The sequence below is a fragment of the Hibiscus syriacus genome, unplaced genomic scaffold (genome assembly GCF_006381635.1).
Source record: "Hibiscus syriacus cultivar Baekdansim isolate YM2019G1 unplaced genomic scaffold, ASM638163v2 tig00110332_pilon, whole genome shotgun sequence".
Classification (NCBI taxonomy): Eukaryota; Viridiplantae; Streptophyta; class Magnoliopsida; order Malvales; family Malvaceae; genus Hibiscus; species Hibiscus syriacus.
The window spans coordinates 6,069,495-6,094,912 of NW_024062688.1; the positions used below are offsets into that span (position 1 = coordinate 6,069,495).

Below are 25,418 nucleotides of genomic sequence, written 5' to 3' on the forward strand. Positions count from 1 at the left end.
CTGTTCTGTTCTTCATCAATACAAATTGCAATCTCCTTATCAATCAATGGAGTATCAAATGAAAGAAACTAAAAGTACAAAGATAAGCCATTTCAATGCATTTAGCTTGAACGAAGACCGACCAACCGGAATGGTAGACAAGAAAGGCCGAATGGAAAATTGAATCCCTGGCTAAGATGAATGTCATATATTAGCTGATGCGGCATGCATGACTCACATCCAAGTATACTTCATTTCACTCTTTCCAGCTGTCCGTGGCGATTTGGTTTCGAATCGGACTCTCCGTCATGAGCTGTCAATCCTAAACTCAAATCCAATGTGCTTTCATTCAGATCTTGTCGTACTACTTTATTGTCCTCCTGAGACGGAATTGAAATTAAGTCAAATGTAGCGGTACGAAAATGAAACTACTCTTTGTAACATTCTAAAAATAGTGGACTTTTTTCAGTGACATGAAAAATGGAGCTACAAAAATGGCCAATCAAACCAGCACCCAAGGGAAAGAAATCAAACAGATAGCAGCACACCTCACTTTCTTCCATTGGAACGTCATTAATGTCGGGTTTTTCGTCAAAACCGTCATTCCTGGAAGTTGGCTCAGCTACACGGGGATCACCCTCACTTGGTTTAGCTTCATCGTCAACATTGTCTGCAGACTCGTTTTCAGCAGCTTCCCTTTCCTGTTCCTCCAACACAGCAATCTGCATGATCAAGTAATCAAAATAATTATATGTTTTACAACCCAAAAACTTAACTGATCCCTAAAATTTGCTATAAAAAGCCATTTGACAAACCTCTGTGATTATTTAATCCGAAACATAACATGAATACTCGACAAAAGCATTTGTCATACATGTTTCAAATGAACAAAGGCAAAAGCACCGTGCATCATGCCAATGGAATGCAATTGGCAACCTCAACAACAGTCAACAAATCGTACAATCTGAATGTTAAAGGATTCAAGACTTCCCAAATCAAATGTCATATGGTTTAGCTCTGTCAGTATGATTACCACAACCAGGTGACTTAAAGCAACTGCATGAGATGTTAGACTAAAAGGATTGTTTCCACAACACGAATCCGTGACCTTCTAATCACAAGGAATCAACATCGTTGTTTCCTACCAAGAGTTCCCCTACCCTGAAAGAAAAAGGGATATATCTATATCATACAAGTCAACTCCTCTTCCGTTCCTATCTCCATCCCAACCATTCCACTAGCATTATATTATTGGTTTTTAAAACATTCCCAAACCTCAAACTGCATCTATAAGTAGGCCTGACAAACTTAACCCGAACCCGATTACCCGAACCGATTTATTTGATCCAATACCCGATATTAATCCGAACATGATAATCAAATTTGATCCGATACTTGACCCATACCTGATCCAAAATTCAGCGATACTGAAATCAAGTAGAACCAAAATTAACCCGAGCCGAAACCGAAATTAACCTGAACCAAAAGCAACCCGAACCAAATTTAACTCAACCCAAAAGCAACCCGAACAGATTGAAATTGATAAAAGTTATTAAATGATAAAAGTTATTTTCAATAATAAATTAATTTAAATAAAATTGATAATTTATTAAAAATATTATATTTATAATAAAATAATAGAAAATAAATATAAAAGTAAGAATCTAATTGTAATATTGAAAATAGTAATAAATAAAGTTTACATATCTTGTTATAAAAATATAAGATTTATAATAAAAATAATATAAAACAACTAAAACAACTAAAACAAATGAAATAATATTAGATTTATAATAAAAATAATATAAAGTTTAATTATGTTACGACTAGAACTTAACAAATAATAACAAATAAAGTTATGTATTATTTTTAAAATTTTAATAAAAATATTAAATTTATAATTGGAAATAATATTTTTAATAAAATTTTTATTTCTTTATCAAATAGTTTTCATTATAAACTTTTCATACGAGATCAATACAAAATTTTGATAACAACTTCTAACACGTATTATAGATCGTATTTGTGTCAAATTATCGATTTATCAGCTCTAAATGATGGTTTAATTCAAAATATTGAACGATTGAGAATTAAAATTAAACCTAAATGATAAAATTAACAAATAAGAAGACATATTTTTACAAGTATATATTGATTATTCTATATATACTTGATTTTGATTAGACTCATAACCAATTCAACCCAAATTGACCTGATCTAAAAATGACCTAAACCGAAAATCAACAGATCCGATATTGATCTAACCCGAAATCTAACCGATCTGGTATTAACCCGACCCAAAAACCAACCAATCCGGTATTGACTCGACCCGATATTCATCTGATCCGATATTGAACCAAACTGGAAAACAACTTATCTAATAATCACCCGACCCAATCCGATTCACCGTACAACCGAACTAGATTCGAACCAGATCCGATCTGAACAAAATTAAACCGAATTTAACCTAAACCCGAAATTATCCGACCTGAAATGACCCGACAAAACCGTTTGCCACCTCTATCTATGAGTACGAACACAAAAAGAAGCTTGATTCTCTACACCATTTATGCATAATTTCCACATTAGCTTTACAATAAAAATTTGTAGATAAGCAAGCCAGGAACAGATTTTGGTTAATACACTGAAATCATTGATCTCCTAAGAAAAATAACTTTTGACCAAAGGAATAAAATCAAATAAACATTATAGAATCAATTAGTAGCAAAATTCCAATTACCCAAATCTTCATCAATCATAATAGTCTTGATAAATCCTTAAAAAAACTACAAAGCAGCCAACAACAAGCCAAATCAAGGTTCCCCTGAATCTAACCAGAAAATAAAACCCTTAAAACAGTATCAACACAAGCAACAGATCACAGATCGAGTAATTATGGAAAAGACACGCCAAAATTAGATCCTAGTTCACAACAAATACCCACCAATAAAGTCAAGAGATAAAAATAAAATAAAAGCAGTATAAACAAGGATGAAAGCTTTAAATCACAACAACAACCAAAGATCGAAATTGATAAAATACCCAAAGAAGAACATACTGGAATGTACTTAAATTTCCGCCTGGGAGGCTCCTCGGGCTCCGCCTCGGCATCGTCCTTGGAGGAATTGTTTGCGTTGCTGTCATTTTGGCTTTGGGATATTGGGGTCCATTTAAAAAGGACGAGATGAGTACCGTTATTACCGTTAGATGTACCATTGCTGCTATGGTGATTTTGAGAATGATTATTGTTGGTGGAGGTGGTTTTGCCTCCGCTTTTAGATGGCGAAACGTGAACCCATTTCTTCTTCCATCTCCTTACCGACCCCGTGAACACAGTAGTCGGTCCGTACCGAGTGGAGGATCGACCGAATCGAGCTCCCACTCCTTCCATTAACTCGGTCGCGCTAGATCGGTGACGAATTTGCCGTGACTCGGTCGAAAATAAAAAACGGAAGTTTCGCTTCTTCGTTTTGTTTCCCCGTCTCTCCTTGTATGTTTGTAAGTGTGGGTTGGATTGTGTGTAGGCAGTTGTAGATTACACAGGCAAATCAGAACCGTTAAAATCCATAATTATTTTATTTAGGTTACCTACATGCTTAATCATTTATGTTTGTGTTGTGTATAATTTTCCTCACTAATTTCAAAAATATAATATATTGTCACTTTCGTTTATACTTAATTAGAATATAGTCACCACGGATTAATTCTCGTTAGACCATCAGCGATTTACTGAACTAACATGACACTTAAATAAAATAAAAATACATCATTTCCACGTTGACCATGTTAACTACATAATTGTTCACTTATGTTTATGTTTTATCCACTTTTCCTTACTCATTGAGAGAGAGAGAGAGGGGAATCTTTTTGGTGATGAAATCATTGATTTGCATAATATAACAAATTTAACAAGTTATTTGATGTGTGGTTGACCATAAAATATCATTCTAGATACTCCATTATTTGCACATTCATGCCTTCAATGTCAATTATCAAACATGTGAACTCATTGTCATCTTTAGATATTTTCATCTCCTAAACCATTTATTCTCATCTTCTCATTTGATTACAAGCCATTATTCTCCTATTCTCTTTTGATTACAAATCTGTTTATATATGATTATTGTTTGATATAATTTTATAGCTATAAGTGAATTTATGAATAATCATGTCTTATTGATTATTTATGAATCTACGATTCATGGAGAGCAGTGCTTTGAAGTTGAGTCCTCTGTTGCCAATGGCAATAGGGGATGGTTTTACTCACGACTGATATCATCTGTTAGGTCTGTAATATTGTTTAACTTGATGTGAGGCGGTTTTTACGTGCATGGTATGCATGGAATCGGAGATCTAGGCTTTCCATATTGTTTAATCTAGACTTTAAGTTTGAAAGTCTCAAAAACCGTTTTCTAATTTGTAGTTTTATTTTATTGGTTTAACTAATCGAACTATCAGTTTTTTAACTCGTTTATTCTATTTGATTCGATTCTTATTATCATAGATACATGAAATAAATTTGAAATCATAAGAGAGAAAAATAAAGAAGCATACTATATATTCACATGTTATCCTTGATATCAGACACTGGAAACATACTTAAAAAGTCGTAAATTCATAAGCATACCTCTCTCTATATAATCACTGTACTGAAAACCAATGTCGACATTTGGAAAAGTAACTAATTTTGTTGCTATAGGAAATGCGAGAACTTTGCTCTACTTTTGGTTGCAGTGGCGGCGTTATTTCGGGTAACGATGTCTCCAACTGTTACGGCTGCTCGGAACAAAGTTACGCCCTTATATACCATCACCAACGCCGATATTAAGAATTCTTTTTATTAATATTTATTCCGTTAACAAATAAATTAAAACCGTAAACAGTTAACAAATTTTATCATTCCAAAAATAAAATGCGAGTTGGAGTAACTTTTACGGTTTTCAACTGATTTGTCAATTGATAAAATATTGGTGAAAGATTCCAAATATTAGCGTTGCTGATGATAAATAAAGGCGTAACTTTATTACGAGCAGCCGGAACAGGTGGAGACACCATTACCTGAAGTATCGCCGCCATTGCAATCAAAAGTATTGCAAACTTCTTGTATTCCATTTCCTGTAGCAACGAAATTAATTAGTTGTAGTATAGAATTGGATATATTCTTGCCAAAGAGCAATATTTTGTACAATTAAGGCCATTTGGTGGAACACTATTGACTACAATTGCAAACCAACACCAGCATTTGCATTGAAGGCAGCACTCAATACCCAACCCTCAAACCAGCCTTATCAGCAACGAAATTGTCTCTGCAGTAGTAAGAAACTGTCGGTAATTCCGACCGATTTTTTGCCACTGCTGCCGCCGCAGCGTTCTTCTCCGGATCGTTGTTTCTAGCCGAGATTTCATCGGTCGTACGCTGGTAATGAGCAAACCATTTGGCCTGCGTGTACCCATGTCGCCTCCATGGTGGCACAGTCCTGTTTAAGCAGCAGCTTGTAATTAGAGAATTCATCCTCCACAATAAATATAAAAAAAAATCATGCCAATGATTTTAATTATTTTCCAAATATAATGATATTATAAAAATAGAAGATCCCCAAAAGGTTATAATTTAGGCTCTTTAAAATAAATTTTTGGTTTCAAGCGGATCAAATTATGATAAATTAAAGTAAAAGGACTGCTTTTTAAATTTAAGTATAGTATAGGGACTAGAACCACAAGTCGACCCAGCCAAAACAAAGGAGAATCAAAGATGCTTACCGGCATCAAAGCCTCAGTAGACACGTCGGGAACTCTCCGACGAGCAAGTTCTGGTACCTGTTCCAGGATCTTAAGCTTCCCGTTGTCATATTCCATCTTATCGACCAAAATCTTTAGCTTGTGTTTAGTCTCCGACCAATAACCTTCAGAATCCGATGATCCATCGTTGATCTCACTGTCCTCTCGCTCATCGGTTTCAAAGGTGCCATCACTCTCGTTAAAACCATTCACGAGATCCGGCGGATCATCAAATTCCCCGGCGTGTGGTCACTGCCGCTGCACAGGTAGGCACCGTACGGAGCAGTGTATTTCCTAGAAATATTTGACCAATATTACACGAGAGAGAAATATTTATAGAGAATTGGAGACGCATTATCTCGGGTAGTTGATTCGTCAGTGCTTTCAATGAATTTAATTTATTTAGGAGTCTATATTCAGTTTAAACACAACGTATGCATAATAAACGGCCAAGTTCAATGAACCCAGGTTAATGTGCGGGGACGAAAGGGATATACTATGACACGCCTTAAATAAGACTAATATATAGTATGATCGATCAAAAATTATAGGTTAAAAGCGCGACTGATAATAATATACATTAAAACTAAAAAAATATTTTTAGTTAAGAGAAAATAATATCAGTGATCAAAAATGCCTTATAATATACGATTTTAATTAATTTTGTTTGGATTTGTCAAAATGACCAACTAAATCGCAATGCGATCGATAATTCACAACGCGATCTCCGGTATCGCAAATCAGTTTCCAGATTCGTAACGCGAACTTCGACTATCGCGTTGCGATTTACATATTCGCATTTCGATAGTCCAAGTTCGCGTTGTGATAGTCGAAGTTCGCGTTGCGATTTTCCAAATTCGTTGCGATAGTCCAAGTTCGCGTTGCGATTTATTCCAAATTTGTTGAGATAGTCCAAGTTCGCGTTGCGATTTATTCCAAATTTGTTGCGATAGTCCAAGTTCGCGTTGCGATTTATTACAAATTCGTTGTGATAGTCGAAGTTCGCGTTGCGATTTATTCCAAATTCATTGCGATAGTCCAAAATCGCAACGACTGGTGGTATTGCATTTGTTTCTTAAGAATTTTCTCTAAAAAGATAGTATTCGTGCGGACGTGTCGAAGACACGTATTACCACGACCACGAGACGAGACGGACGGCGGCGGCGGCAGCGCGCGAGAGTCCCCCTTGTTCTCTATCACTCAACAAGGAAGTGAAAAAGCCAAGCATTCCCAATAGTGTTTCCAATACTATGTGGGATTGAGCATTACCAACACTTGTTTCCAATACTATGTGATTATTCAGGAAACAATTAACAATCATGCATCATAAAACAACTGAATCAGCAACCAATTGCATTAGTATTATACGATTAAATATGTCATAATTAAAAGTCAATCTACAATCAATCGCGATTATTGCAATTTTAAGCAAAACATTCAAAAAAAAATTGCATCACTCGCGAGAATAAAAAAAATTGTTATCGTGCAATTACAATCAATTGAAAATAAATTAGAATTGCATGAAAACTAAACGAACCACAAATACTTTTCATACAAATACTAAAGTCATTAACTATAATTCACAAATAATATCACTATTTAAGGCTCAATCCCACATAGTATTGGGAACAAGTGTTGGTAATGCTCAATCCCACATAGTATTGAAAATACTATTGAGAATGATATTTAAGGCTTGGCTTTCCCACTTCCTTGTTGAGTGATAGAGAACAAGGGAGACTCTCGCGCACCGGCGCCGCCGGCGCCGTCCGTCTCGTCTCGTCTCGTCTCGTCTCGTCTCGTGGTCGTGGTCGTGGTAATACGTGTCTTCGACACGTCCGCGCGAATACTATTTTTTTAGATAAAATTATTAAGAAACAAATGCAATACCACCAGTCGTTACGATTTTGGAGTATCGCAACAAATTTGAAAAATCGCAACGCGAACTTCGACTATCGCAACGAATTTGGAATAAATCGCAAAGCGAACTTTGACTATCGCAATGAATTTGGAATAAATCGCAAAGCGAACTTGGACTATCGCAACGAATTTGGAAAATCGCATTGCGATAGTCGATGTTCGCGTTGCGAATCTGGAAAATGATTTGCGATACCGGAGATCACGTTGCGAATTATCGATCGCATTGCGATTTAGTTGGTCATTTTGCAAATCCAAAAAAAGTTGGTTAAAATCGTATATTATAAGACATTTTTAGTCACTGAGGTTATTTTCTCTATAGTTAAAGTAATATAACAAGTTGCACTATAGTATTATACATTAAAAGAAAACAAGTTATAAACGGTAAATATTATAATATTATTAATATTATTAACATTTTAGATTATACCGAAAATATTATCAGAGTTTAAGTTGATAGAACTTTATTTTCACACGATAAGAAAATAAGTTAAAAACCGAAAATGTTATGAACATATATAAAAAATTACAATTGCCCCCAATAATATTTCGGTTCACTAAGAAATCATGTTGCAATTTAGAATCTAAATACAACAACAACAACAAAACCCAATTCCCATATGCAATAGGGTAAGGGGGAGGTAGGGTAGTAGGCTTCCCCCAACGCCAGGTTGAGAGTAGCTTCCGTGGAAGACCTCCAGCAGTCAGAAAATTAAAAATATAGATAAAATGCAATGCATGTATAAATAAATACATAAATACATAGTTGAACAATATTCATATGCAGTCATTAATATCATTAATATCATATGCGCGTCTGTAATGGGCAGTAATCCCTGCAAATAAATCCCTGCGAAAAAATATCTGCATATAGACAGAAACATAAGACCCAACTAAATTTAAAAGTGAAGAGAATGATACACATAAGTCAATGATAGTAAGTCCAGTTCTAAGCCTTCATAAATACTAATAACAGAAACGTATAAAAAGTAAAAGTCATGGAAATTACTACAAAGGCATTAAAAGAAGACAGAGATGATACACCCTAGAGATGTGACCCACACTACTCGACTATCCTAATCTTAAGTCTCCATACTTTCCTATCAGATGTCATGTCCTCGGTAAGGGTTAAATCCATCAAATCAGATCTCAAGCAGTCTTCCCACTTCCGCTTTGGTCGTCATCTCCTTCTGGCACCGTCGACTGTAATCGACTCTACCCTACTGACCGCATCCGACGGTAGTCGCCTAATGACATGCCTAAACCACCGTAGTCTTCATTCCCTCAATTTTTCAGAAACAGTCACCACCCCCAAGGACATCCTAATAGCAGAGTTTGTTGTCATATCCCACAGAGTTCTATCGCATGTCCATCGAAGCATTCTTATTTCTGCAGCCTCTATCCTCCTTACATGATCCTTCTTGGTTGCCCAACATTCTGATCCATACAACATCGCTGGTCTTATTACCATTCTATAAAATTTTCCCTTAAGTTTTAGAGGCACCTTCTTGTCAAACAAAACTCCAGTAGCGACCCTCCACTTTAGCCATCCCGCCTTTATACGGTGTCTAACGTCATCATCTACACCCCCATCTTTATGTATCATAGACCCTAGGTACTTGAAACAATCCTTTGAGGGGAGAACATGCCATTCTATGCATACTTCTACATCTTCATCGTTTTGGTCCCTACTGAAGTTTGAACATAAATACTCTGTATTTTCAATATTGATCCTTAGGCTTTTTTAATAATAAAATAGGTTTTGCCTAAAATGTTATCAGTTTAAACCGATGTAACAACTTATTGAAGAATTCTAACATTTCATTTAAACATTATACATCAACTTCTAATCAATTTTCATTTCAAACCCATATTTTTTACACTTTATGATTTGGTCTCCTAACCTTTACAAACTTCCAAATTAGTCCAAGCAACATTCTAAAGCTTGTAGAATCGCTCATTCATCATATTTAACCATAAAATAAATTTTCACACAATTTTCTTATTTATTTCCCTTAGGCCGAATGCCAAAAGTCACTTTAGACATGATTTTCAACTTGATTCAAGCATGAATTTAATTTCAAAACATCATTTCCAAGCAATTATAATTAATCTCATATCAAAATCAATTCAAAATTCTGAATTCCATAAAAATCCTAATAGCATAATTTATGTATATACCATTTCTAATGGTTTTTCATCACTTCCAAGCATAGCATGGAAATGATTCAGCTACATCATTATTCAATATTAGAACATCAAAACCTAACATCCCTTGTATCCATCCCATTCAAGAACTTAGGGTTTCAAGCATGAAAAGCAAGATCAAATGACACCACAAATGATAGAGAATTTCATTCTTTTATCCAAATTCCTAATAACCTGGCTTGAAAATTGAAAAGAAAATACTTTCTTACCTAAAAGGGAGTTCACGGCAATAAGAAAAATGAAAATGAGAAAGTCTTGAATTTTCTAAATAAAATATATATATCATTTGTCCCTTTAATAATTAAAATAAATTAAAAAAATCATTTTAATATCAAATGATCATTTTGCCCTTATAATCTCATGTCTCATAACTAGTCACATGACAATTTTATTCATTTAAAGGTCAAAGATGAACCAACAAATTAATAACTTCTAACTTTTTCTTTGTACTTTTCCAAAATTATAATCTTACCATTTTTCATCTAACGATCCTAGTTTAACATGAAAAACTAATCTTAAATCTGATCCATGTTAAATCCTACTATTTTAAGATATAAAAATGAAATTATTAACCTTATCTTATTATACTCCAAAATATTTTAAAATTTTGATTCGCTCCGATTATTCAAATTTTTCTTAGACTTTCGCTTTATAGCTTTTAAAACAAACTCTATATGAAAAATCTGAGTGACACAAAAATGTCGTTCTTGAAGTAAACTATTCATTTACGAGACTAAAACACATTACTTATGAACATTATAATTTAGTCTCCAAACTTTTCCTAAGTTTATAATCTAGCCATTAAACTTTGAATTTATTCATTTTGGTCATTAACCAAAATTTTGGGTATTACAAATGTCGTCCTAGAGAATATTAATCCCACATCATACAGGAGATGTGACAAATCGATGAGGGAACTACAAAATACAACATTTAATGTTATTAATCGATGATAAGTCTAGAAAAGCAATGAAACGAACAAGAATGAGAAAGAACCAACACCACAACATTTAACTCCCTATTAAGGTTTCATGTATATTAATCGATGATTAATTGCCTTAATGTTACACTGTACAAAGTGAAAACATAAAGAATACCTCTGTCTAAAGCAAATGGAAACCAAGATCGCAACACCATATACAAAATCATTTTCAAAACCATGTATTTAAGAATGTCCGAGTCTTTCCTGCAAGATCTGCCCGAGCTTTACGAGAAGATTTTGCTGCTCCTCGAAAGCAAGTTCCGTCAAGATCTGCATAGCAAGAAACAATTATAAGTCTCACATCGTTTACGGTTATAGTTCCAAAATAAAAACAGAACGGCCTAAAAGATCTTTTACCTGGTCCAAGATCATTTCAACCGAGATGCCTTGGCACACAATGAATGACTGGTGATAGATGTATGCAAACACCGCCATCACCATCTATATGTAATGATCGAATATGTCAGAGTCGCATAGATATACTGAAGCAACGCACTGTGTAGGTGGAAAAACTTCAAAAGTTTAAATATATCTGTATAGGACACAACCTATATATCTAACACTGACGCTCGAGTTTGAGTAATATAGACGGACTCAACATTTAATTGAAATGTTTGATTAGGATGAAAAGTTAGAATTATTGTACCTGGCAATCCATTCTATCTGTAATTCCACCATGCCCCGGAATGCTATCACCGAAGTCCTATAGCAAATATTTAAGTTGGAGTTGACTATAGCAAAAATCTGAACAGAAAATAGGAAAGACGTTCGTACCTTGATTTTAAAAGCTCTTTTGAAACCACTTGCAAAAAAGCCCCCGAAAGGTGCTATGATTGATGCAAACAAGCCAAGACATAAAGCATGCCACTGAACTGGCAAAATAGAGATCCCTTGCCAAGGTAACTGCAAAAAAATAAAAAATAAACCCTTAAACCTGTTCCTATTAAAGTTCCCGGCATTAAAATATATGCTAGGACTTTTCATTCTCTCTAAAGTACCCATGTCCAACATTAGTATATTCGAACATGGAATAGAAGTACGTTCCTCCAGATATGTGAAAATACTTAAGTTGGGCCATGTCGGAAACATACTCGGCACTCATCCTTGAGTCCGAGTAACATAGCTTAGAATTTTACATCAGGGCTTAAAGGACCCAAGCACTTTGACTTGAGATGATAATCATTCTAACAAACTGACATAGATGAAGACACTAAACCTATGTGCTACAAGCAGATCGCGTCCCCCATAGCAGTTAAAAAGTTCTCTGTTAACAGTCCACCAGAATTCAAACATATAGCATTTAACCAGGGAGTTTGGAACAATCAGACTAGAAATCCATGCTGAAACTTTTACGGTCAAGTTAAATCACAATCCTCTCTTTCAAGCAAAACCAGATCATACCAACTCAAGGGATAATTATGGCAATAAATTCCGATACAATTATATGTAAGCTTACCAGTTGACGAATCCATCCTGGTAAAGTATAATACTCTGGCTTAAACAAAGGGCCCGGGTCACATTGAAGCCAACCAATTGATAAATCCTACAACCAGTACCGTCACACCCTCAGTTTTCTGAAAAAGAAAGTGGAATGCTATGCTTCTTGAAGAATCGAAGAATAGGTTTGTGATCCAATAATTACCTTCCTTGGACAGGTTAGCCACTGGAAACGACCCAAGATATTTGCAAGCTGCATGTGCAAAAACTTACACCATGTTTATAATCACATTTTAGGATGAAAATATGTAAATAAAACAAAAGGAACATAACTTTCACAGATAATTAAAGATTTACAATGAAAATATGCAAAGAAAATGAAAACAAAAATGAGTGTTTATAGCATACTTGTTCTTCGGCACTGTTAATCAAGGCACTAACACTTGATATTACAGGTTTAGGATGAGCTTCAAATTCACGCTTAAGAGAACAAGGTGTTCAATAAATCATCTACGACTTACGTTCATAACACAGAGAAAAGGGAAAAACTAAAGAATATGACAACCCCCTTAAAGCATTCAGTAGGGACAATTGTATTGGTTGCACTGAAAATGCTACTACAGCATTAACCTTTTCATTAAGATTGGATTTAAGTATTATACAGTCACCTGGACTATTCCATTGAATTTGAAATTTTAGTTTGGTGAATTTCCCTACCAATAGAGGTAAAACCAGAAGAAGATAAATGATGCTCTGACTACAAAGAATATGGAGTCAAATGCAAAATAGGAAAGTATGAAACAATGCTCACCACAAATGCAGAGATCGTAGTTGTAACAGAAGCTCCAATAAATCCCTCCCATGTTTTCTTTGGAGATAATTTAATTAATGGTGTTCTTCCAAAGAAGAACCCAACTATATAAGCAAAAATGTCATTGATAACAATAAGAGATGCTGGAAGAAGAAACCTGGGAAGAAATGACGTCTTTGGTTAAGCAAGAAGAAGACAGCGGTAAAGAATAGGGAAAGAGAGAATACAGTCAAAGTATCAACATTCAAACGATTAAAATTACAATATAGAGATCTTATTTTTCATCTTGACTGTGTACATCTGTTATTAACCTGGTAGGAAGCATGTTCCAGAAAGAAAAGTTACCAAAAAATCCCTTCAAAGATGTTGGCCACAGTAAAGGATGATTGTGTGAATACCACAATCAGAATCATGTGCGTCCATGCATACTGGCGAAACTGATACTTGTACATGTTCTTCTTCAATGTAAGAATAAACCACATAAAACCTGATCCCAAGAACCCAACAAAAAAAAGGAAACGATATCAATGGCCTTGGGTATTATTTCATACAAAAAGGTGAAATCACCATATGACAAGTAAGAAGACTATCTAGGACTTAAGAAAACAATATAGGTATTCACAGAATAAAGAACAACTAGCCCCACTTTGGTCCAAAATGAAATTTAAGATATCAATTGATGCATCCTAGACATTATTATTCTTCCATGTTTTCAATCAGAACACATAAAATAAAAAGCTTAGCAAACCTGCAATGTACAAGAAGTAACAGATAGCCATTTGATACTTGATAAGGCTGCTGGCAAACTGATACAAATACTTGTCCGGAGTTACAGAATTGACTAGTGGTTGATTGAGAAGGCGACCATATACAAATAACATTGCAGTGAAGAAAAAGTGCCTGCCATAAAACAAAGATGAATACATTCTAATGAAATGGAAAAACAGGCTAGTAAGATTAAAGACTAACTTCTATGAGGCGAAAAATCTTAGTTGCTGTAGGCAAATACTGCAAATGTAGTATTCTCACCAATTTAATAGCCTAAATCCTGGAAGGTGCCTATCTTCATGTGCTTTCCTGAGTAGATTAAATAGTTCTCTCGCCATAAATATTTGGATAACCACCACCATAGCTGTAATATAGAGATGACCCATGTAGACAATCAATGCAAAACCCCCAATCATCCAAACAGTAGAGTATGTCCGGATCCACATTGATTTGTACTTGTTACGGTCATCAACAAGAAAAGTTTCACCATTTGCTTTGCTAGGTTCTGGAATAACCTGATAGCATATTTGAATGTTTAAGAAGTAAACTATAAAAATTTGCTTGCAGAGGGAGATCTCCCTTCCAAATGTGACATCAGGAACCCGTGACCATAAATATTGAAAAGAACAAAACACATCAACATTTGAGTATCCAACCTCATTAGATCGTTTCCGCTGCCGAACCCTAGTAGCAGCAGATGAGAGGGTTATATTATTCTCCTTTTCCATGGATCTTTAATGACAATCGTCAATGGTCAAAGAAAAACACATACATATATTTGGGTCACAGGAAAGATTACTTTCTGCTTGAGCTACCAAATTACACGCTCTTGAATGGGATGACCACTGGGGCTCACTGAAAGAGACATGAACAATTCTATCACGCACGGAGGCACAGAATAATCACTTAAATATGCCTGCAGTTGGACCTTTGGTTTTTCAGAAACATAATTCAACATAGTAAAGAATATCCAATGAAAGCCTTAAATTCAAAATGCCTAACTTAAAACTAGCAAATAGACATATATCATTGGCAGAAAGCTCTTGCTGGTTCAAAACAAGCAACCTTAAAAAGACAAGAGAATTCCATCTAGGCCAAATCAATGCACACCATAGATCTTTTATATGCCTTCTATCACTCAAATCTAAATCTCTAGCTTTCTCCACTCATGTTTTTAGACAAATAGTGATATTCCTGCAAGATGAAAGAACCATAGCAAGTGCACAGCAGGTATAAGTAACAAGATCACATATTTGTTCATTCTTTGAGAAAAGCAACATTGAAACTTTAAACTACTCTAAATAACAATCGGGCACAAAACATGAGTTATTAATTAGGGAATTTATACCCGCTAAGCTTTCCATTATCAATATTCAAATTTTCGAATTCCAGTTTCCACCAGAAGATTTAAAATATAGAACTACACTCAAACTCTTAAGCTAGTTATGCTTCTCCCACTAGCTTTCCATGGTCAAGAATCAAGATTTAAACTTTCGAATTCCAGTCTCAAACTCTTAAGCTAATCAATCCCAAACATCTATAGAAACTGAATCAAATAGCACAAGCCCAGAAAAAGATAAACAAGGATTAAATTTAATACAGTAAATAATGAAAATTACCACTCAACCAAATCTGAATCTGAACGAAACTCAATACCTGGAACTCTAAAAGATGGTCGAAACGCCAGATAAACACTAACAGCGGCTACTACAAAGCATTATGGGAGCAAGAGAGAGAATTAGAAATCTGGGTTTTAGCTTATAGTTGTAGTTATGAAAAAACACATGAAGGCAAGCGAAAGAGTGGCAGTGAGAATAAGAATAATTAAAAGGTGAGACGGGCAAGCAAAGCAAAAGGATGACGCTTTATTCTATTTGGTGACTAATTATCTTTGGTTCATCAATTATTTATTAGGTTAATTACACCATTTTTCACTAAACTATACTCTTTCTTCTATTTTACTCATCATATTTTTAATTTTTCTAATGTACTCATTCAATTTTTGAATTGCTCTTATTTTGATCATTATGAATTATTTTATTAATATTTTCATATGACGTGGTATTTTTTATTATTTAATATAATGTCGGAACCGTCTTTCGGGTGGGCCCGGAATTGGGTTTCGACTTAGGAAAATGGATTGGAGTCGCCACCGATCATTTATTTTATTAAAAATGGGCTGATCGGATACCTTATTTCTTACATGATCTGCGTCCTACCAGTGATATGTCGGATTCGGGAGTCGGTTACAGTCAAGGAAGGGTTAACACCCTTGAACTGCCCTTTCGGTACTACGTAATTTCCAGTTGTCTTTATTATGAAAGTTGTAAATTTAAATTTAAAAGGTAAAAATAACGATCCTAAATTACTTACCTCTGATTGATTTGAAATCGTCCTTTAAAAAAATCGAGAAATGTGTTAGGTAAAAGAAAAAATAAATAACCAAAATAGTGATAATCTATACACAACCAATGAATAAATAAGTGCAAGAAATAAAAAAACAAAATAAAAATGAATCATCAAAGAAATGAAAATTAAAGTAAAAATAAAAAAAAATAAACTAAAAATGGTTAATGCATATATATAAATAAAAAATATAACCAAATAAAGATAATTACAGTATACATATAGTAATAATAAACTTATAAGTAAAATATTAATATATATATATATAACAATAAAATATAGTATATAAAAAAATCAAATGACAATAAATAAAAATAAATAAATAAATAAATATATATATATATATATATACGTATAATAATAATAATATGAACAATAAAAATAAATAAGTAAAATATCTATATAATAAATAAGGGGACTAAATCGAAAATAGAATGAAATTTAAGACCAAATTTAATAGGAATTTGCGGTGCAATTGGATTTTTGGGGGTAAAATGGAATCGTTTTAAAAATAGAGGGACCAAAATCATGGTTTACCCTTTAAAAGAAACACGCGGATCCTTCCCCGGGTCAGGTTGACACGCAGGTCACCGCACCACGGACTGGGTATAAAGCCCAACAATTTTTTTAGCTTTCATTTCTCTTCTTTCATGCCCGAGAGCCCCTCTCCATCTCTAAATTTTTTCTCCGTTGTTCTTCATTTAGGAAGAACAACCACCGTGGTTCTTCAAGAACCCAAAAAACGTTGCCTTGCCATCGCCGTTGATCGGCGCCGACCGCCGGTCATCGGCGACAAACCATAAAAAAGTTCATATTTTTCGAAAGCTCTCGACCCACTGACTTTAAAAATGGATTTTGTTTCTGCAAAGTGGCCTCAGGGGAGGCTAGATCTGAGATCAAAGTCTCGGTCCCTCCCCTAAAAATTCATCGGCCAAAAAAAAATTTTCCTTTGGTATTTTCCGAATCAAGAACAAAACGAACGCATGTAAGCCTCAATCGCACTAAACTACTGCTTTATTTGTTGTTGACGATCCTTGCGGCGAACGGTTCAGCGTGGGTGGCGTGCTACCGTGAAACTCGACCATGTGTGAGGGCTGTTGACCGAGGGACTCGGTCATGGGACTCTTGGATGCGGCGCTGGCTGGTAGCAGAGGGCACGCTAGGGTTTTTGGGAACCCTAGTCTCTTTGGGTCACCGTTGGGTCGTGTGGTTTGGGTTTCTGCTGGGTTTTGTAACTTGGGTCGAATATTGGGCCTGCAAATGTAAATAAAATTAATAATGTTATATATATATAATTATGCAATATAATATGTAATATTATATAAGACGTAATTGAATGTCTTCAGCTGCCCCTCTTTGTTCATTATCGTATAACGAAAATAGAACAAATATTAAAAGACACAAATTTCGGTCATATCGAATATATTCCGTTGTGGAGTTGAAATCCGATATTAAGATTGGTTTGTCAATCTGGATTGAATTGCGAAACGACCCTCTCGTCGTGAGGTTGAGTCTAAACTGAACCATTTTGAGCACGTTATCCTTCGTCGTGAAGTTGAAATCGAACTCAGAAAATTAGAAAGTGACTTTTGGATCGTCTTCTGGCTCAAGATACTTCGTCGTGAAGGTGAAACTTGACCTGAAGACTTCGGTGTCGCTGTGTTATAGACGACTCCTTCGTTGTGAAGTTGGGTCAATCTGTTAGGATACGGTACCCTTCATTATGAAGTTGTATATGTATATGGCCCCTTCGTTGTGAAGTTGAGCCTGGGAATTGGATATCCTTCGTCGTGAAGTTGAAAATCCAATGTAAGTTGTGTTGTTTCAAGGCCAATATCCTTCGTTGTGAAGTTGAAATTGACTCTGAAACTGGAAAGTGTATTGACAGACACTCATTCTTTGAGTTGGATATCATTCATCGTGAAGTTGAAATCTAATCTAGAGATGGATGATGCTTGTGTGCACAATTCCCTTTGTCGTGAAGTTGAAACCGCGGGTGGCCCCTTCGTCATCAAGTTGAGCCTGGTAATTGGATATCCTTCGTCGTGAAGTTAAAATCCAAGTAAGTTGTATTGTTCTGAGTCCAATATCCTTCGTCGTGAAGTTGAAATTGGCTCTGGAACTGAGAAATTATTTATTGACAGCCAGCCGCCCCTTCGACGTGAAGTTGAGCTTGTGTTGTCTTGAGTCCAATATCATTCGTTATGAAGTTGAAATTAACTCTGAATGAAATTGAAAAGTTATTTATTGACAATCAGCCGCCCCTTCGTCGTGAAGTTGAGCTTGTGTTGTCCTGGGTCCAATATCCTTCGCTGTGAAGTTGAAATTGGTTCTGAAATTGGGAAGCCCCTTCATCGTGAAGTTAAACCCTAAATGACACGATATCCTCCACCATGGAGTTGAAATCGTGGATGTGTGGGTACGATATCCTCCGTCGTGGAGTTAAAATCGTGAATGGCCCCTTCGTCGTGAAGTTGAGCCTTGACTTGAATATCCTTCACCGTGAAGTTGAAATCCAAGTATTGTATGTTGCGGGTGGACACGATTCCCTTCGCCGTGAAGTTGAAACCGTAGATGACCCCTTTATTGTGAAGTTTGGCTTCGAGCTAGATATCCTTCGTCGTGAAGTTGAAATCTACTCTCGAGCAAATTATGTCGCTTCGAGTTCAATATCCTTCGCTGCGAAGTTGAAATTGACTCTAGCTAAAACTTAAAAAAGTTATGCATATATGTGATACTATGAATGCAATGCTCTTAGGTGTGCCTAAAATGCATATGCAACATATGTTATCTTGGGGTCCTAGAGAGAAATCTCGATCTCCGGTTGCCTATATGGAATCTTGAAGTTCCGATCCCTGGTCTTGAATTCTTCAAATATTGAAATCTGATGTGCATATTTTGTTTTCTCAATCCTTGATCTGGGAAATACTTCTCGACTATCTCAAGTATATGTATGAGCCTTGATCGGCTTCCGGGTACCTGTACTTTTCAATGAATCTTTGTACAGTAATATGCGATTATCTTTTGCATAAGTAAATAAATCATTTTGTTTAAGCTCAATCCAAGATGCTCAAAACGAATTGGTTTAGAGAAAAAGATTGTCTTTTATTCATGAGAAAAAAGAACAAATAATACATGACAAACATTCTAGAAAATGAATGCATGATGAGGTGTAAATGAATGTCTTAGATCTCGATAATTTGAGCACTTCTGAGCTGAAAAGCCGTTTGGTGACCTTGAATGCAACCTTTGCCAAAGGATCTTTGAAAATGCGACAACGTTCAGGAGACTGCAACATTTCTCCGATTTGTTGAGTTTGTAGAAGATTCATATATCGGGATGCTTCCATTGTCTGGATTTCTTGAACTAATATCAAAATCGCCCTTTCGGGTTTTCAACTTGTACCCTTCCTTGGTTGCAAAATGCCCTTTGCAGGTTTTCATCTTGAACTCACCTTATTTTTCTTTTCTTTTTTATTTTGTTCTTTTTTCTCTTTTTCTCTTTTCTCTTTTTCTTTTTTTCAATTTAGGGCGCCCTTTCGGGTTTTCACCCTAAATGTTTTTCTTCTCTCTTTTTTCAACTTAGGACGCCCTCTCGGGTTTTCATCCTAAGCGAAGTATTTCTTGACTGCATCCGAGTTGATGGGATGTGGCAATTCAGGTCCGTCTATTTCAGCCAGGACAAGGGCTATTCCGGAGAAGGCCTTTTTCACGACATAAGGTCCTTCCCAATTTGGTGTCCATTTTCCTCGGAAATCTTTATGGACTGGCCAAATTCTTTTTAGCTCCAGATATCCTTCGTGGAATATTCTCAGACGCACCATTTTGTCATGTGCTCAGATCATTCGTTCCTGATAGATTTGACCATGATGAATGGCTTTCAGTCTCTTTTCATCTATAATATTAAGTTGATCATATCTAGATTGTACCCACTATGTATCATCCAGTTTGACTTTTGTCAAGACCCAGAGTGACGGAATCTCTACTTCAATGGGTAGCACTGCTTACATTTCATAAGCTAGTGAAAATGGAGTTACACCAGTTGAGGTTCGTACTGAGGTTCGATAAGCGAACAAAGCAAAAGGCAACTTCTCATGCCAGTCTTTGTAAGTTTCAGTCGTTTTCTCCACTATCTTTTTAATGTTTTTGTTTGCTGCTTCTACTACTCCGTTCATCTTTGGCCTGTAAGCAGTAGAATTATGATGCTTTATGTTGAACTGCTCACAAGCAGCATTCATCATTTTATTGTTCAAGTTTGTAGCGTTATCGGTGATGATCCTTTCAGGTAGATCATACCGACATATAATCTCTTTCTTCAGAAACTTGCAAATAGTGGATTGAGTGACACTGACATATGACGCAACCTCTACCCATTTTGTGAAGTAATCGATTTCCACGAGAATGAACTGATGACCATTTGAAGCCTTCGGATATATTTGCCCGATAATATCCATGCCCCACACAGAGAAAGGCTATTGTGACGTCATTACATGAAGTTAATGAGGTGGAACATTGATTTTATCTCCCTAAATTTAACACTTATGACATCCTTTGGCATAGTTGATGCAGTCACTTTCTAGTGTGGACAAAAAATATCCGCATCTCATTATTTGTCTTGACATCATACGTCCATTTGCATGTGTTCCACAAACTCCTTCATGTACTTCTTCCACTATCATTTTTTCCTCTTTAGCATTGACGCACCTTAGCAGTACTTGATTATGGCTTTTCTTGTACAAGACCTCCCCATCAATGACGTATCCAGCTGCCATCCTTCTAATGGTTCTTTTATCGGTTTCGGTGGCTTCCTCTGGATAACTCTGATGCTTGATATACTGTAAAATGTCGTAGTACCAAGGGTTAGTGTCTTTCACTTCTTCAATTTGGTAATAATGAGTCGGGTACTCATACGACTGCATGTTAATTGAAATCATTTCAGACTCCCCGCCAGCTTTAAATGCGGCTACCAAGGTAGCTAAAGCGTCAACCATTTGATTTTCTTCTCTTGACACATAGTAGAAAGTGACTTCGTCGAACTCTACGAGTATATTCAGTACTAGTTTTTGGTACTCTAACAACTTTACATCCTTGGTTTCCCATTCTCCTCAGAGCTGATAGATTACTAAGGTTGAGTCTCTGTACACCCGTAAAGTCTTTATGTTTTGCCCCAGTGCAGCCCAAATTCCCAAGACACAAGATTCGTATTCTGCCATGTTATTGGTGCAGTCGAAGTTTAGTCTACTGGTAAATGGGTAGTGACTCCATTCTGGAGAGATTAGGATTGCTCCGATGCCATGTCCTAATGCATTTGATGCACAATCGAAATGCATTCTCCAAGAACTATCTATTGAAGTACTTGCCTATTCTAAGGATATAGCCATCAAGTATTCGTCTGGGAAATCAAAGTCTAATGGGTCATAATTCTCATCGGTTCTACTAGCCAATAACTCCGATATGGCACTTCATTTTATTGCTTTTTGGCTCACGTACTCGATGTCAAATTCAGACAAGAGCATCTGCCATTGGGCTAATATTCCAGATAGAGTAGGTACACCCATCATGTACTTCAGGTGATCTAACTTGGAAATCAGCCAAGTAGTATGGTACAATATGTACTGTCAGAGTCTTTTTATGGCCCAGACTAAAGCACAATAAACCTTCTCGATAGGAGGATATCTGACCTCGCAATCGGTGAACTTTTTGCTTAAATAGTAGATGTCTCTTTCCTTTTTCCCAGATTCATCATGTTGACCTAGGACACACCCCATGGAGTTCTCGAATATGGAGAGATACAAGAACAGAGGTTTGTGCGGGATAAGGGACATCAGGACAGGAGAGTGAGACAAATACTCTTTTACTTTCTCGAATGCAATCTGAAAATTTTCATCCCACGCTCCAGCGTTATTCTTTCGGAGAAGATGGAAGATTGAGTCACACTTGTCGGTTAACTAAGATATAAACCGTGCTATGTAGTTCAATCTGCCCAGAAAACCTCTGACCTCTTTTTGTGTTCGTGGTGGAGGTAGACTTTGAATATCCTTAACTTTATCGGGGTCGAACTCGATGCCTTTTCTACTGACCACGAAGCCTAATAGTTTTCCGGATATTACCCCGAATGTGCACTTGCTAGGGTTCAATTTCAGTTGGAAATTTCTCAATCTCTGGAAGAGCTTCCTAAAATTCTCAACATGTTCATTCTCGGTTTGTGCCTTGACAATTATGTCATCGACATAAACTTCGATCTCTCTATGCATCAGTCATGGAATAGGGTCACTATAGCTCTCTAATATGTTGCCCCAGTATTCTTCAGACACAAAGGCATCACTTTATAACAAAAAGTTCCCACATCGTAATGAACGTGGTCTTCTCCATGTCTTCAGGATGCATCTTGATCTGGTTATATCCTGAGAATCCATCCATGAATAAAAAGAAAGCGTTCTCGGCTGTATTGTCTACCAACATGTCAATGTGAGGCAGAGGGAAGTTCTCTTTAGGGCTCGCCTTGTTAAGATCCCGGTAATCGACGCACATGCGAACCTTCCTATCATTCTTCGGAACTGGTACTATGTTGGCCACCCACTCTGGATACTTTGCCACTTGAAGGAAACCGACATCGAATTGCTTCTTAACTTCTTCTTTAATTTTAAGGAGCATCTCAGGTTGTATCATTCTCAGTTTCTGTTGCACGGGTTTGCACTCTAGCTTAATTAGCAGCTTATGAACTACCATATCTGTGGCTAGTCCCGGCATGTCTTGATATGACCAGGCGAACACATCTCTATACTCCTGAAGTAAGATTATCAGGTTTTGTCTTGCTTCAGCTGAGAGAGTTGTGTCGATTTTAACCTCATTTCTGTCATCTTCAGTGCCTAGATTCAAGATTTCGATCGCCTCCTCATGTGGTAGTATTTGTTTCTCTTCTCTTTCTACCATTCTCAATAATTCGGTAGGTAAGTTACACTCATCTTCGGTGTCGTATTCATGAAATTCCCCGAGACAAATGGTCGATTCAAAATCCATTTCCGATCAAAATCATCAGTGCCTACATTATCGTTATATGGGTCTTGAAGGAACAAAGAAGATATGTGTGTGTGAGAGGAAATATCCTACACGAAACAGTCAAAGAATTAAATTTGAAAGAGAATAAAATAGAGTACTAAAATGAAGAAAATAAACAATGAATTCAAAAAGAAATAAAAATAAGAAAACTTGTTTGCCATAGAGAGGAAAAAATGCATCTTTTATTGAACTTAAACAAAATGTTTATTCACCCTTACAAAAGATCACCTATTGCCCTGGGTATAAGCAAATAGGGATAGTTTGAATATTACTCGGAAAGACTCTTGTAAACCACATGTAGTTCTTCCATTGACCAACTACTAGGCACGAACCCATATGGCGGAGGGCATATCCCAGATCTATTTTCGTTGTCAACATCTTCTGTGGACACGACATTAATGTTCAGATCTTCCAGAGAAGCTTTTAGATCGAATGAGGTGGTCTCGAACACATAACCGCCCGACTTGAATGTATTGTAAAGAGGCGGGAATACCATGGGTTCCCATTGAAGCTCACCTCCAGTTAACCTGGCTAGTCTTCTTTCTCGGTTCTTCTGAACTTCCTTCATCTTTTCATGGTAACTGGGCTGAAAACCGAGCCCAAACTGATCTAACTTCAAAATAGGAAGAACTGGATTGATCATTCCTTGTAATAACTTCTTAAACCCTCTTCTGGTCTTGGCGTCTCATCTCAAGGTTTGATTGATCTCTATTTTGGTGTACTGGGAGAGTCAGGGTTTAAGAATCATTCTTTCTTCTTCTACAAATGTGGCATTCAAGAATTCCAAGGAGTGGAATGAGCACTCCACCGCTTTCTCATCTACTTCGTTGTATAGGGCCTCTATGGTCACACTTTCCACGATATCTTCTTCAACATTGATAATTACTAAGGCCCCGTTAATAACAAATTTAACTTTTTGGTGCAGCGTGGAGGGTACTGCACCTGCTTGATGAATCCATGGCCTTCCCACAAGACATCTATAGGACGGCATGATATCCATCACAAGGAACTCAACATCATAGGTGGCTGGTCCGATTGTCAACGGTACCTCAATCTTACCGATTACCTCTCTTTTAGTCCCTTTAAATACTCAGATCACGTTCTAACAGGCTCTCATATGAGAGGTATCTATTGGTAACATCTTCAATGTCACCAAAGGCATCACGTTTAGGGCTGAACTATTGTCAATTAATACACTCGGTAAAGCATGCCCCTTGAAATACGTAGTGATATGCAGTGCCTTTGTTCGGCATCTTCCTCCGAATGAAATCTCATCATCTGAAAACGAGATCCATCTTGCTGACTGGTATGTCTTGTGGCATGAACGTTTGATTAAGGACTTTCAACAGTGCTTCTCAGTGTGCCTCCGAGTTTAAAAATAGTGCTAGCATTGAAGTACGCGTAGGTAAGCTACTGAGCTGTTCTACAATGTTGTACTCGCTGTGCTTCAAGATCTTAAGGAACTCTTTAGCTTCCTCCTCCTTTATAGGTTCATTGATAACTAGCATATCTTCTTTGAATGGCTCAAGTGGTCTTTGCCCCACTTTGCTATCACATCCTTTGGAAGTACTCTCCTAGCATTCATACTTCTATGGCACTTACCGATTATCCTTGTATTGAAAAGGTCGAGGTGATGTGATCACCATCTTGGCTGGTGTTGTTACTGTCATATTTTTCTTAGGGGTAATTATCAAATGACTACCCCTACCAAATCTTTTGTCTGATGATTCTCTGGTGGCACAAACATTTGCTTCCAAAGAATCTTGAATTTCTTCATAAAATTCCAGCTCTTTCTTGTTCATCATAAGCTGGACTATCGATCTGAATTCTGGGCACTCTTGCACATTATGCCCCTCTTCGTTGTGGTAACAACAATGGTTATCATCTTCAATCCTTGTTACATGTGAATGGGGTGTAAGAAGTCTCGCATTTACCATTTAGCTCCATACCCAAGCCAAAGGAGCTTTAACTTCTGAAACACCAGTTTTGATTTTCTTGCCATTCTCGGTGGTGATTGCGTTGATTTTTGCCTCCGGATGATTAGGCAAGGGATTTTGGGCGACGTTCGGTGCTCCGG

At 36.5% G+C, this 25,418-nt stretch overlaps 2 protein-coding genes across 4 annotated transcripts; both read right to left on the minus strand.

Moving 5' to 3' along the window:
* LOC120119906 lies at positions 1-3,453 on the minus strand. Of its 2 annotated transcripts, none has more exons than XM_039139696.1 (3): positions 3,038-3,453; positions 528-701; positions 1-359 (listed from the first exon to the last, which is right to left on the minus strand). In XM_039139696.1, the coding sequence occupies exons 1-3, from the start codon at positions 3,368-3,370 to the stop codon at positions 231-233; spliced, it is 636 nt and encodes a 211-aa protein (XP_038995627.1). In that variant the 5' UTR covers positions 3,371-3,453; the 3' UTR covers positions 1-230. The 2 variants fall into 2 exon arrangements, with proteins under 2 accessions (XP_038995627.1, XP_038995628.1); XM_039139697.1 differs by having other exon boundaries at positions 3,022-3,141.
* Positions 3,454-10,891: 7,438 nt separating this feature from the next.
* On the minus strand, positions 10,892-15,734 carry LOC120119701 (phosphatidate cytidylyltransferase 2-like). 2 transcript variants are annotated; one of them, XM_039139511.1, is made up of 12 exons: positions 15,534-15,734; positions 14,534-14,732; positions 14,139-14,392; positions 13,858-14,009; positions 13,455-13,596; positions 13,110-13,266; positions 12,504-12,551; positions 12,318-12,404; positions 11,636-11,764; positions 11,508-11,564; positions 11,219-11,302; positions 10,892-11,131 (listed from the first exon to the last, which is right to left on the minus strand). In XM_039139511.1, the coding sequence occupies exons 2-12, from the start codon at positions 14,603-14,605 to the stop codon at positions 11,045-11,047; spliced, it is 1,269 nt and encodes a 422-aa protein (XP_038995442.1). In that variant the 5' UTR covers positions 14,606-14,732; positions 15,534-15,734; the 3' UTR covers positions 10,892-11,044. The 2 variants fall into 2 exon arrangements, with proteins under 2 accessions (XP_038995442.1, XP_038995441.1); XM_039139510.1 differs by having other exon boundaries at positions 14,534-14,793.
* Between the last annotated feature and the right edge of the window lie 9,684 nt (positions 15,735-25,418).

Bases quoted from the DNA above. Each gene is read 5' to 3' on its own strand.
- LOC120119701 (XM_039139511.1), bottom strand. From the start codon at position 14,605: ATGGAAAAGGAGAATAATATAACCCTCTCATCTGCTGCTACTAGGGTT. The intron at 14,010-14,138 runs GTGAGAATACTA...GTTTTATGGCAG, and splicing joins GGATTTAGGCTATTAAATTG to GCACTTTTTCTTCACTGCAA. The intron at 11,565-11,635 runs GTACGAACGTCT...TATTTGCTATAG, and splicing joins AAAGAGCTTTTAAAATCAAG to GACTTCGGTGATAGCATTCC.
- LOC120119906 (XM_039139696.1), bottom strand. From the start codon at position 3,370: ATGGAAGGAGTGGGAGCTCGATTCGGTCGATCCTCCACTCGGTACGGA. The intron at 702-3,037 runs GTATGTTCTTCT...TTGATCATGCAG, and splicing joins GGAAATTTAAGTACATTCCA to ATTGCTGTGTTGGAGGAACA. The intron at 360-527 runs GTGTGCTGCTAT...ATTCCGTCTCAG, and splicing joins TTCCAATGGAAGAAAGTGAG to GAGGACAATAAAGTAGTACG.